Here is a 14,661-nt window from a genome sequence, read left to right as displayed (position 1 = left end):
TGCTATGCATGGATTTTAGGGCATATTTCCCCTTTTTGGCTGATTTTGGCTTCAAGACATGCATTGGACATGCATGTCTATAAAGCATCAATCTTTGGGATGGTTTTGAGGTTAGAACCTCTTCTAGAAAGGATGGGTTCTAGATCTCTAGGGTTTTGGGATTAATGGTTAAGCCTTTGAGTTTTCAGGCCTTGGATAGGAGCTTTTGACCAATTAGGGTAGTCCTAAAGGATAAAGTTGGAAACTTTATCCTTTAAGACACATTTGAAGTTCAGATCTGAGCCTTAGAGTCACTGGAATCGAAGAATCATTCGAATATGTTTAGCAGGGGGAAACTCGACAAGTTGTCCAGCCAACTCGGCGAGTTGGCTAGGGTTTTCCTGACTTTCCGAGTACTAAAGGAACTCGACGAGTTGCTTGGGTCAACATGGACTATTGACCTTGACCATTGACTTCGAATTTGTCCATGGTTGACCAACTTTAGCTTTGAGGTCATTTTGGGTATTTCGGGGTTTTAATATAATTGGTCAAATGTTGGTTGTAGGCATTCAAGTCAGGAGCTGAGATTTGAGAGTTAGATCTTATCAGTCAGTGCTGCTTGTGACGTGAATTTTTCTCACTGTACTTATGGGTCGAAGGCACCAATATCAGCCCTTTGGATTGTTATCCTGGGTATCTTAGGATGCTATTATGCTGTCACGATCTGTTATATTGGTAACCTGGTAGATAGGATGATTATATGCTTATTGATCTGCATGATATGTGCTTGCTTGTTGATTGATTATGTGTTTATGAGTTATGTATATGCCGAAATGTGTGTGTGTGTGTGGTTGGGTTGAGGCGGTCCTACTTTGTGCTAAGGGTCAACTTTATTTATGGAATCTGACCCACGAACCCAAATCTGATCCATATACCTGTCAACCTATAAACCCATATAAATAAATGGGTTGACGGGTCATATATGGGTTAATGTTCAAAACCCGTCAACCCGTGACCCGCTAACCCGTGACCCGCCAACCCGTGACCTGTATACTTAAATGGGTCGTGTTTGGATTGACATGTTTTGACCGCCAACCTGCGACACGCCAACCCGAACACGACACGATTGTCAAGCCTAGTAAGAATTGAAGGGTTCAAATATAGGTTCTAAGAAAAAAAAATATAAGATATAATTGATAATATAAATTGTAAAAAAACTTTATTTGCTTACTAAATAGAACTTAAGAACTATTGAATGCCGTAAACATAATTAAATCTTTTTTGTTGAAAAAAACAAACTTGATAGTTAAAAGAAAGGGTAAATTACACCAATCGTCCCTCATGCATATGTAGAAAGCGTGTTTAGTCCTTATTTTCAAATTTTAACTCGGACCATCCCTAGGTGTGTTTCGTCTAGCATGCTTAGTCCCTCCGAACATAAAAAGACCATTTTGCCTTTAATTATTTATTTTTTGATTTATTTTCTATTGATTTGTTATTTATTATTTATTTATTGATTTTTTATCATAAAAAATAATTATTTGTTGCCCTTTAGAAAAAGAAATTGACTCTAAAGCTAAGCACCTTCATAACTCGTCTCTTCCCCCATCACCACCAACACCGATCACCGCCATCACCGTCGACTCCAATACTCCGGCGACTCGAAGATTTCTCCGGCCACTCCAAGACATCTCCGACAACAGAATAAAACCCTTATCACAACACCACACCCCAATCCACCCCACCTCCTTCCATTTCCCCTTTTCCTGTTGCCTTCACTAGAAACCAGGTCATTGGACCACCTCTCCATCTAGCTAGAGGGTTACAGATCTACAAAAAGGAGGTCGACTGGTGGTATTTGGGTAGTAATTAATGGTGATTATTCGAGATTTTGTAGTTGGTGTTTGAAGTTCTTGCAGGTGGGGTTTCTAATGGAAGTTGTTGGGGTGATGAGGTTACTGCTTAAGTGGTTTTCGAATTGGGGTTGTTGTCAGCTGGTGTTTGTACAGAAAGATGTTGTTGGTGAAGGAGGTGGTGGTTTATGGTTATTTTCCAAGTAACAGGTGGTATAAGGAGGAGGTGAAACTGGTGCTCGATGGAAGGATGGTGATGGTCTTGAGCTTTAAATCGACGACTGAGGTGGGTGAGGTGAGGGTCGATTTCCATGGTGGTGCAGATTTCAAGTGAGGAACGAGGCCATGGATCCGACAACCACCATCATAGTCGGAAAGTAGATTTGAAAATCTAATCCTCGAGCTCTTGACAATTCGATCTCACACATAGATGTCATCACCGGAATACTAGAGGGTAAGAGTTTGATAGCGTCGCCGGAATACTAGGTGAAGGTTTAATTCGCCAGGTTTGATTTTTGTTTTGGGTTTAAGTTGTAGATTGGATTTTTGTTTTGTATTTGAGTTGCAACTTCGAGTTTATGGACGGAGATGGTGACTGGAGCTGCTGACGGGCACTAAGTCTATAGACAGAGATGGTTACTGGAGGTGGTGCCGGGAACTGGGTTTGTGAACGAATATGGTGATCAGGATCTTGAAGAACATTAAATGAATTGGAAAGAAAATAAAGAGATTAAGTGGGTCATAATATTTATTCTTTTTTTTTTTTTTAGTTAACAATAATAAGAAGAACATTAAATTAATCAGAAAATAAATACCAAAAGGGCATAATAGTCATTTCAGGTACTATAAGGGATGAAACGTGCAAAATTAAATTAATGAGGGATGAAAAATGTAAGCTTTAACCAAACGAGGAACGGTCCGAGTTAATTTTTGAAAATAAGGACTAAACATGCTTTCTGGTATGTGCACGAGAGACGATTAGTGTAATTTACCCTTAAAAAAACTATATTTTTTTTATTCATCTTGTAAAGTTTCATATTTGGTTTATGCCAACAATTTGATACATAAATATATTATTTTAATATTCAAAATAAAAATATAAATACATGTTAATCAATATCAAATAAGTAAATATCTAAATTTCAAACATCCAACACCAATAGGTGAAGCGGCGAAGGATCTTTTGGCTATCAAAAGGTACATCGACTATTATAATTTGTTAATCAATATCTATATCATAATTGGTATGTCAAATTTGTATATTAAAAGGTATATTGACTATTGTTAATTTATTAAATTTGTATATTAAAAGGTATATTGACTATTGTTAATTTATTTTATTTTATTGAAAGAAAAAAAAAATGACAAGTCCAAAAAGTTCACTATCCATACTTGTCGTCAATAATAATAGCAAAATAAACAACTTCATTTTCATTTTCATAGAATTTGTGGGGTACACCCAAGAAAAAGAAATGGTTGACCCACAAAAATTGACCAAGAACTTGATCCACATGTTTTAGACTTATAATTTTAAAATAGAATAACAAGAAAGAAGGTCAACCAATAGTTTTATAATTTATAAGACTACATCATCTTTCATTAAATTAAATTATATTTAAACAATCTTCAACACACTGCTACTACGCGAGTTCTACACCTCCTTTGAAAACTCCTCATCCTTCTTAACTAACAACCACAATCATCTCCGATTTATACGCACACCCATAAGATCCTTCTTATCTTCTCATATCTCCATGATTACTACACGATTTACAACTCCCAAATATCTCCATCTTCATCTTTGTCGACTTCATATTACAAGATTACAGCTTTCCTGTTCTTCCTACATGTTTACCTGTTAAAAGATCCAGCAGAATTGTCGTCAAATTGTCCTCTCCATGGATTCCCACTATCGGTCCCACTGGAAGCTTGATTGGGCATCCGTAAATTTCCCAAATCGCCATCTAAACTCATCTGCTGTACTTCAGAATACGATAGTATCTTTATGCTTTGCACACAGCTCACAAATTCCCTATTGTCGTTTACAAAAATCGAACTCAGAAAAATGAAATTGAAACAAAAAAACTCAAATCTTTTCGTTTAAACACTTACTCCCATGGGTCATCGCCAACAAGCAATATGTCATTCTCATGATCGACATAAACAAGCTTCCAGTCAACCCTTTGAGAATTTTCTAGTTGACCTTGTATCCCAAACATACAAGCAAGATCATGTCTCAGCTCTTCATACCCCTTGTAACGTGTCACATCGATTGTTCTTCCTACAGACCCTCGTTTTTGTACCTAATCAATACAGATTAATAAAGTTTACAATAGATATATGTTGATATGTTAATATGTTTATGTTATTACCTTTGTGTATGTTCTCATGCGTTGTTGACTCTGATTATTACCCCACACCCCATTCCCTAAAACACCGGAATCCTTAATGTCATTTGAACAATCTTGTTTGAAGGATATATCAGGCATCCCAAATGACTCTGGACTTATCATCAAGTTTTGAGAATGATCAAAACCTCTTGATAACAAAGCATCAGGTGGCAAGATATCGATATTAGCCCCAAAAGAAAGATCACTTTCACTTCTATCCTGTGAATGAACAACATCACCTTCAAGACACAAGTTTGGGATTGAGAAGTTTTGAGGAAGATCACCAGCATCCAAACAGTATGATGTTATAGATGTTGTAGCTTCTTGTGTTTCAGTAGCAATTGATTTGTATTTAGGTTGTGGTAATTCATGTTTGATTCTTGCATCGGATTTACTTTGAGTTTGAAGATCATGAATGTTCTTGATCTGATAGTTTGATGGAGTTACTTGGCAGGTATTTGTTGAAGGTGATGTGGAACACGAGGGAGGATTGGAATCAGTGATTCCGGGATTTACCCTTATTGGAATCGGTGATTTGTATGAGTTACTATTAAGTTGTTGTTGTTGCAGTATTTGATGTTGAAACTGAGACTCATGTGACATGGATGATAAAGGTTGAAATGAAGTTTTATTGGGTTGATGTGGTTGTGTGTTTCCTGTAATTTGTTGCTGTTGTAAGTGATTGTATATAGAATTCTGTTGTTGTTGTTGATGTTGTTGAGGCCATGTGGATGATAATTGTTGATTTGTTTTAGGGGATTGAAAGCTTAATAACTTGGAATTATCTTCAAAGCTTTGAGAAACATTAGAAGGGAATCGATGATTCTGCTGCATGTTCATCCACTGAACTAAACTCAAACCTGGAAAGATTGAGCATGAGGCATCCTTCATATTCATACCAACATCTTCAATCCATGGCATTGGCATCCCTCTTTTATAACCATTCTCTAACTCCATATCACCATCTGCAACAACACTGTTACATTTTAGAGAGAAAATAAAATTATAAACAGCATCTTCTACAACACAAAGGAAAACAACTCACCTTGTTGTTGAGAAAACTTGTGTCTGAAAAATGGAGGTGGACACATGTAAAAGGGTGTCACAACAGGCTCAATCTCCCATACTGAAACCCTACTTGGACGCTCACCAGCTGCTGACTCATCCCATCCCACCTGTCATTATCATTATATAATCATAGATTCATATCATTATAAAGATCAAAGATCAGATTTATATAAAATCTATACCTGAAGACTACGCCATTGTGAAGTCTTCCACCTAACAGAATCCATATCACTAACACCAGTTATTGTTCCCATGTATCTTCTAACTCCAGACTCTTCAGTTTCAAACATCATTCTGAATCTCATTCCCAATGAAACTTGAGTGTACATTGCTTTGTTGTACTTTGCTAATGGAATCACAAATTCAGCAGGACTTGCCCTAGGATTGTAGTAGATAGTGAAAGGGCTGTTATTAGCAGCAGCATGAGCAGCAGCAGCAAGGATTCCAATGTGCATACTGTCACTTGATATAACTGATGAGGATAAAGCAGGTTGTTGTCTGTTAGAGCGTCTTATTCCTAACAGAAGCTGTGATTTCTCATCTCTTATGAAGAGAACAGCATCACCAGCTACGAGTCTTTTAGAGCTTACAAATGTGCTCCACCCTGTTGTTAGTAGATGCCTCTTTGGTTGACCTGAGATTGAAGATGATTATATATATATATATTATAAAGTGTTTGAGAAGAAAAATATTTTTATTAATTACCTCGATAAATATGTCTGAATGTCCAAGATTGATCATGTAGATCTCTAGCTACCAACTCCTGAGCTGGAGGTTGCATTGAGAAATCCTATGAATTTTACAAAAGCATAAAATGTTTTTTGTTTTTTTTTATGGAAGATTCGAGAACATAATGATTGAAACATATATAAATGAGATACCAAAGGTGGGAAAATCTTTTCAGCAGATCTACGAGGTACAGAGAATCCACCATGGGTGCTTGTGTCGCTAGGTGTAAGAGTTTTGCAGAAGAACTCGGTAGGCTGTTTGTTTTGCTTCAGACCCATATCAGAAATAAGTAAAGCTTCCTGATCATACTGTGAATGTAATTTTATAAGAGCTTTAATTAACATGATGAAAAAAAGGAAAATTTTAATCGAAACTCACTACAGGTTCATGACCTACTTTATTCACAGGTTGAAGTGTCATCTGCGCGTATACTTCATCGGTTTCTGCATCAGCCTAATCCAAAAATAATCAAATTTTGTTGAAAGATTTGTGTATGTGATTGTAAGTTTTATGTGTTGTTGAATTACATACATGTAATGTGACATTATGAAGCATGCAGATGAGCTTAGAAGGAAGATTTGGATAGTTTGGTATGTTTTCTGTATCTTTCTGCATCGATGCTGCAACCTGAGAGTAGATTAGTAAATAGTAATACATGACTTTCATCGATTAATAAATAAAACTTGAGGCATCTTCTTGAATCTTGATGTAGAATTGTAGATAGCATCGAGAAAAAGAAAGAAGATTACTTGTTCGCTGTGACCTTGTGGGAAGTATACCACTAGACTTCCGACAGGTGGCAATGAGACTAAAGGCCCAGCACAAGCGTGCCATAACTCCGAATTCATTACTTTTCTTGCGCCTGAAAATGATCAAAACACCTTTTGATTTAATTAACTTTCAAACTCTCGACTTGAACAAAAAATTCATCATCTTTTCTGTCACCCACGTTCAATTTCGATCGATAATACGTCAAAACAACAAAATTAAGGTTCAAATTCCGAAAATTTCAAGATAAAATCGACTACAGTTTCATCGGTGGACCCAACTGGAATAAATCTTTTTGCAGGAACGAATTAAAAGAAACATACTGTTAAAATTCCTAACCTTCTCCTGAATTTGGTTGATAACTGTTTGGAGGAGCTTTCATTTTCGAAAATAGCGATGAAGCATATAGTAAACAAGCAAAAGAATACGAACAAGCTCAGCAATTTTGTCACAACGAAGCTGACATTGATGGTTGAAAAAGGTCAAGAAGCAGAGTTTGAGAGGAAAATCTCAGGGCTCGTTTTGGAATTTCTTGGAAAATGGAAAAAGACTCCGCCGGAATACAGAAGAAAAGACAAGGGAGTACGGAGGAAGCGCAGGGATGACGGTGGAGACTGGAGAGGAAATTCTCAATATCAGCAAACCGATCTTTGCTTTATAGCTTTCATTATCAATTATTTATTCTAATTTCTAAATCATTAGGAGCATTCATTAGTATTTATTACCAATTTTTTTATTCCTTAAACAAAAATATAATAATTTATATTTCCTAGAAATTCATTTAATGAGATTAACTACAAATAATATAAAAAGAAATATAGTGCTAGCCTGGTAAAAAGTATTTCAGATATTTAGTTACAAACAAAACATTTTTTTTATGAAGGTGAAGTATTAAAGTTTGAGAAAAGAGTTAATTCCGATTTTGAAGAAGTAGGTCTCAGTTAATGAATTACGAAGAATATGAATATGAATATATGAATAAATAAAGAATTATGAGGAGTAAAGTAAACAACATTAGGAATAATAGAATTTAATGAAGTTGTTATTAAAAAGGAAAAAGGAATATGGATTTAGATGATAGAAGGATGGAGAGTGTTGGTAGCTTGAGAAGGTAACATCGGGCATGCAAATGCAATCTAAGCGTAAAGTAAGAATCCGTGTTTTGCTCCAACATGACACTTTGCCTTCTTCATGTTACTAGTTGTCGATGAAGAATATTTATATTATATATTATATATTAAATTGCATGTTTAATAACAAGATAAATTTGTTTTCCATATGCTACCAAATTCGAATCGTCATTGTATGCAAAGGATGAAAATGGTAAAACAGATTTGGATATGTGGAATATGTTTCAAATATATACTTAGATGGATATATGTGTGTTGGGTATGGATCAAATTATAGAGAAAAATAACGATGTATAATTTTGAAAATAGTTGACGGCATTAAGTAAATAATTGGTTGAAAATTATTTTTGTATATTTCACTAGATCTATACATATATATAATTTAATAGACTTGTTGATATTCTTCTTATACGAAACAGGTGCCATCAAAGATAAATTAGCCCTTAATTCACTCTAGATTATATTCTTTTTCTTAAAAAATCTAAGTAGTTCTAATGAAAAGAATAAGTAGATTTCAACAATCTAAATGGGACCATTAGTATTAATATCCAAATCCATTAAGGTGGAGGAGTTTGCCATCACTATCGCCATTAATATTATCTATCACATTATCCTTTTACTTACCGTATACTAGTTTCTCAAAAATTATCACTTTAGCATTCAACTCTGTAACAAAAAAGTTGTTTGTTTAGTTGTAAAACATACAATGATGAAGAAAATAAGATTGAGTTTATAAACGGGGTTGCCTTGGAACTTCGAATTGAATTTTGGGACCCCAGATGCCTTGGACAATGCAATAAGAAACGCAAGAAAATTTGAGAAGACACTTGGTGAAAAGGACAATGAAATAGTAAGCAATCAAAGTAACAAGAGGAAGAATGAAGACTTCCAAAATAGAAGGAGTGTGTTAGATAACAACAAAATGAGATTTTATATAGGAGTGTGTCAAATACCAACAAAATGAGATTTAAGGGAGAAGTCGAGACACCTACTCTCAAGGCAACAACTTGGAGAGTGTGGAGTGTCATAGGTGTAGGAAGAAGGGACATTTGTCTAGCATATGTCCTACAACAAAGTGTTACAATTGTTAAGAAATGGGACACATGCCTCCAAATTGTCCAAAAAGGAAGAACGAAAAAACCGGAGGGAGTAGAAAGAAGTATGAACCAAGAGCTTTAAGCATTAAGGTAGTATCCTCTGTGGTAGAGATTTTAAAAGAATCTCAATTACATGTGGTTAAGAATGAGAACAAAAAGAGGAAAATTTAAGAAAGTCTTGCATTTGAAAAGAATGAAGAAGATTTATGTACTTACCAAGGGCGTATATAGGTACCAAAGTTCGGGAATGCAAGAATGATGTTACTTGAGGAAGTACATAAGTCCAAGTATTTTAGGGGATTGAAAGCTTAATGACTTGGAATTTTTTTTGTTATCGTAATCAAGAACGGAAAAAAAATGAAAAAATTGAAGATCGTTAAGAAGTAAATCAACAGGTGATCGATGGTATACGAGCGCGGGGAAAGAAGATATCAAGTACCGGGAAGCCGTCATCAATTACTTTCTGGAAGACGAGGAGCGGTTGATGGTAAAATATTAGTCAAAGCATATATTTTACCTGTTTAATCAGTACCAAGTTAAATAAGGATCTTTTAAAAAGGTAAATTTGGATTTCATTTCCTTAAAGTAAAATAGAAAAACTTAATTGGTCTTTTAAAACAAATATGACAAGTTTGTTGGACTAATATGACATATATATATATATATATATATATATATATATATATATATATATATATATATATATATATATATATATATATATATGCGTGTGTAGGTTAGGTTCATATGAGACCATCATATTTTGTGAGACATGGGGATGCAATTCTAGCCATTCATTTTAAAGATAAAAAAATATTTTTAAAACGCAAAATAAATGAAATTTTTCAAAAAAAAATTAATATTATTTTCGTCATGTTTTTAAAATAAAAAATATAAAAAAAATTACTGTTTTTTTTCAAAATATACATGAAATATTCCAATAAAATATTATAGTATAAATATTCAAATCGAATTTTTAAAATGTTAAATATTTTACTAGAATATTAAGCTATAAATATTCAAAAATTTCTAATCGAATATTAGAATATTCTAACAAAATCTTAAAATTCAAGTAGAATATGAGAATATTTTAACATATTACCAATTTTAGTAGAATGTTAGAATATTTTAACACTAGGCGTAAGACCCGTGTATTAAATGGGTCAATTAAAAATAAATAAATATAAAAGTCTAAATATTCAAGAATTTAGGATTTATAAAAAAAATAAGAAAAATAATGAATTATTAAAATTGATTTTTTTCATCTGTTAAATTTAAATAAATAAACTAATGAGCTTTAATTTAGTAATTTTGAAATAAGAAGGTAAGTCTATTAATGAAATTGATATTCACTTATTACCACATTTATTGTAATTATTACATTAAAGTATTATGTGGAATTTATTAAAATAGAAAAACTAATAAAATGACATGTGGAAAAGAAATTAATTCAAAATAGCCACAAAATGATATTTGGCAAATTGAATGAGAGAATGAAATTGGCAAAAAAACATTTCATTTATTAGAGGAGATTCTAAAAATTGGATTTGATTATTTACTGAGTAATATTCTATTAGAATATTTCACTCACATTTCGAAGAAAACAGTGATTATATATATATATATATATATATATATATATATATATATATATATATATATATATAAACTGAATATGTGATTATATATATATATATATATATATATATATATATATATATATCACATTTCGAAGAAAACGGTGATTATATATATATATATATATATATATATATATATATATATATATATATATATATAAACTGAATATGTGACTGTTATGTACCTAAACTTAGATATAGAACCCTTTGAATAACTTAGTTTTAAACAAAACAAAACAAATTTCATTTTTTCTTAATTTTGTTATAATATAATACCATTGAGTTGAGTTAAATTATGGAATGAAAAAGATCATATATATATATATATATATATATATATATATATATATATATATATATATATATATATATATATATATATATATATAGAGAGAGAGAGAGAGAGCGAGCTAGGTTCAAATGTTTCTAGCAACTATTGTGTGCATGTATGCACTAATAAGAATTAAGGAAATAATAAATCATGTAAGGGTATTATAGTAATCTTTGCATATTTAATAATGACAATTCATTAACTTCCTAAAAACCTAGTCTTCTCCTCCTCTTTATCTTCAAATGAGCGACCTCAACTCTACCATCACCACCTTGAATTCAAAGCTTTCGGTTTCATCTTGCATTCCTACACCACCTCTGTAACAATCAATGTACATCAAAACCATCACTACGATCTTCTAACCTTAATTATCTTTCCCCTTCTTTTTCCTTGCATCTATTGTCGCTTCTCTCATCCCCCACTTCCACACTAACTCTAACTATCCAATTCATCAATGTCAAGCCCTTCAACTCCACCATCACCAATGATGTTGGTGATGTAATGGTTTAGAACATGAACAAGAGTCCAGATCACACAAGAAAAATGAAAAATAGCGTCACAATTCTTGGGGAGGTATTATAATTTTTTTTCTTTAAATCTAATTGTTTATTTCATGATTGTTTTTGTATGTGATTAATTTAGATGAATTCGATTAGTATGTTAATGTGTTTGGTTGTACTTTATCTTATTGCATGTAAGGTGTTTGTGAAAATGTGTAAAAGAGAACTTGATATTATATATACAATTTGTTTGATCGGTGGGTTTGGATGTGCATTATCTCATGATTGATTTTGTATATAATTGATTTTAGGTGAATTTGATTAGTGTGTTTGGTTGTACTTTATCTTATTACATGCTAGGTGTATTCTAGCAGAATGTATTTTGCTACTTGTATTTCACCTGACAAGATCTTATGTGTATATACATGCTTGTATGTGTTCAATAGGTCTTTGATGGACATAACCAAAGAACAAAATATAAACAATTACATCAATATGTGTGAAGAACACTCATAAACCCATTCTATTAGAATATTTAAATGATCATTTGGTTAGAAATAACATAATTCTGTTAAAATATACAACCATTCATTCTATTTTTTGTTTGTTATGGTTCCTAGTGGTAGGAGGTTCATTTGCTGATCTTTTTATATCTTTTTGATGTTTCTACCCCTAGCTTTGTTTTGCATAAATGAAGTGTTTTATTGTTTAGTTTCTTTTGTGTTTATGAAGTTGTTGGCTTAAATTCTTGATTTCTTTGGTATGACATGTTCTCCTGGTATGATTTTTTCCGAAATTAACGTTTGATTTGGCATCAAATTAAGTTATTATAATTCATGAATTTGAGATTTTTTGTTGTTGCAACCTTAGTTTACTATGAGAATATAAATATTACATAAAACATGTGTTGCTAGTAATTCTGACAGAATACATTTATACATGCTTTTAGAATGTTTATGCGTATAGAAAAAAAACACTATTATTTAAGTGCATTTTGTAATGTATTCTGTTAGAATTTATATATATATATATATATATATATATATATATATATATATATATATATATATATATATATATATATATATATATATATAGGAGTAGGATCAAATAAGAACACCTAAAAGGTTGAGAACGCGAGAACAGATCTAGGCCCTCCAAATTTTAAAATCAAAGGTTAATACTAATGGGATATTTATATAAATTCTGAAAGTCATATGATTAAATTGTAACTTCTTAATTAACTAAAAGGGTACTATAGTCATTAGGTTCTATCTTATTTTTATCAGCTCCTAAAATCTCTCTCTCTCTCTCTCTCTCTCTCTCTCTCGTTTCCTTTAAACCCTAATTGATGGAAGCCAACACTAAAAAAACGTACGCCTCTTCCCTCTCATCTCTCCACTGCCGATCTTTTGAGTTTTCTTCAACCTAGCCGCCACACAAGACAAAAACACCACCAGTGTCATCGTGATTGTCGAATTCGCCAGCAACATCATCGTTACCGTCATCATCACACAACAATTATCTCCGCGACTGCTGCTGCAAGCGACCAATATGGGTTTGAAGGGTGTGACATCCCCAAAATATCGGCCAGAAAAGTCCGATTTCATTTATACTTTTTAAAATAATTTTCAGAGTAAATCCTTTTAATTTTGAAAGAGATGCGGAATTTGTTCCCAAAAACAAAACATGATAAAATAGATATTTATCAAAACATTTCATAAAGAAATATGATTTCATTTCACAATCAAAAGTCGGGATGTCATGTTCCGATACAGATCATAAAGCATAAACGATAGCATTACAAGTCATTCAACAAATATATACATATACAGACTTGTAAACAAAACAACTTGATGTTCGCCCATCTTAAGCTCTTGCGCCACTTCCTGTAAAATAAATCAACTGAGTGGGTCAGGCTTGGGAGCCTGGTGAGCATATAGGGTTTTCAACCCACAATAATTATATTTAATTTCAACAATCAACAATAAACCCGATTACCCATTCCCGTTATCCTCACCTTACGTTCCTAAAAATAACGTCTATTATAAGGAACCTATTTCAGGATTTTTCATCGGGACGGACATCACTGCAGAGGGGCTTCCTCAACAATAAGTGTCCTAAAGGCAACCATGTGGGGGATAGAGTACACCGGTGAACACGTCGTTCACAACACCTACAGGTAATGAGCCTGCTAGTGTTCCACAGGACAGTCTAGAATAGTCCGTGGTCGTCATCCATACTCTGCTGAATGACTAGAATAACACCAATAACACCGAGGCCTCTCATCTGTTTATTACACACCAATTATCTACCCATGTTCTACCCAACATATTAGTAGATAAAAATATACATTTTTATACATAGTTTAAAAACATGTATAACATGTTTTAATCAATACATATTCCACATAACAGATGAGGCATACACACATAACACGTATTTCATAGAGAATACATCAGATCTATAAGATAGAAGAGAGTGAATATACACTCACACGTATAACAACCAAGTATATACACATAAAACGTATTTTATAGGAAATACTTCATAATATTGCGTTGGAATGAAAATAACTACACACTCACTTGATCAGAAGATGATCGGGCAGCACTACGTCTTGCAGAAGAGGTGTTTCTCCGTAGATCTGGAAGATCTTCACAAAACCGGGCTCCTCGCGGGCAGCGTTTCGGCTCGGGAATAACGCTCTTCGGGATCCTCGGGGCTTCGGATCTTACTTCGGGGCTCGGGAATATTACCGGGGCTTTCGGGTATAAACGACACGCAAAACGAGGCAAAACTTAGAGAGAGGGAAGAGTTTGAACAAGAGAAAATGGCTGAATTCGAGTTCTATTTATAGGCTGTTGGGTCTGGGATTACGCGGGGCGTACTCAAATTACGCGGGGCGTACTCAGTACGCGGGGCGTACTCGGGTTACGCGGGGCGTACTTTGACGTCACTGCGTGCGTCGACTGGTGGCACTCGAGTATTGGTCAGACAAGTTGCATCCGACTGAGTACGCGGGGCGTACTCAAATTACGCGGGGCGTACTCAAATTTCGCGGGGCGTAATTGACTTGTCAAACTTCTAAATTGCGTAACTTTCGCATACGAGCTCCGTTTTCGACGTTCTTTATATCCACGCGAAGGTCAGACCATACTCTACAACTTTCATTT

At 33.6% G+C, this 14,661-nt stretch overlaps 1 protein-coding gene across 2 annotated transcripts; it reads right to left on the bottom strand.

Moving 5' to 3' along the window:
* Positions 1-3,322: 3,322 nt before the first annotated feature.
* LOC145006365 (auxin response factor 19-like) lies at positions 3,323-7,451 on the bottom strand. Of its 2 annotated transcripts, none has more exons than XM_078965451.1 (11): positions 7,127-7,451; positions 6,769-6,881; positions 6,551-6,646; positions 6,416-6,472; positions 6,172-6,327; positions 5,996-6,080; positions 5,473-5,924; positions 5,268-5,397; positions 4,205-5,187; positions 3,945-4,135; positions 3,323-3,864 (listed from the first exon to the last, which is right to left on the bottom strand). In XM_078965451.1, the coding sequence occupies exons 1-11, from the start codon at positions 7,167-7,169 to the stop codon at positions 3,684-3,686; spliced, it is 2,487 nt and encodes an 828-aa protein (XP_078821577.1). In that variant the 5' UTR covers positions 7,170-7,451; the 3' UTR covers positions 3,323-3,683. The 2 variants fall into 2 exon arrangements, with proteins under 2 accessions (XP_078821577.1, XP_078821578.1); XM_078965452.1 differs by having other exon boundaries at positions 6,551-6,639.
* Between the last annotated feature and the right edge of the window lie 7,210 nt (positions 7,452-14,661).

This window comes from Lactuca saligna, chromosome 7 (genome assembly GCF_052625555.1).
Source record: "Lactuca saligna cultivar CGN05327 chromosome 7, ASM5262555v1, whole genome shotgun sequence".
Lineage (NCBI taxonomy): Eukaryota > Viridiplantae > Streptophyta > Magnoliopsida > Asterales > Asteraceae > Lactuca > Lactuca saligna.
Note: the sequence above shows the minus strand (reverse complement) of the source record. Positions and strands in the feature narration are given on the sequence as shown.

Bases quoted from the DNA above. Each gene is read 5' to 3' on its own strand.
- LOC145006365 (XM_078965451.1), bottom strand. From the start codon at position 7,169: ATGAAAGCTCCTCCAAACAGTTATCAACCAAATTCAGGAGAAG. The intron at 6,647-6,768 runs GTAATCTTCTTT...ATCTACTCTCAG, and splicing joins CACAAGGTCACAGCGAACAA to GTTGCAGCATCGATGCAGAA. The intron at 3,865-3,944 runs GTAAGTGTTTAA...AAACGACAATAG, and splicing joins GTTGGCGATGACCCATGGGA to GGAATTTGTGAGCTGTGTGC.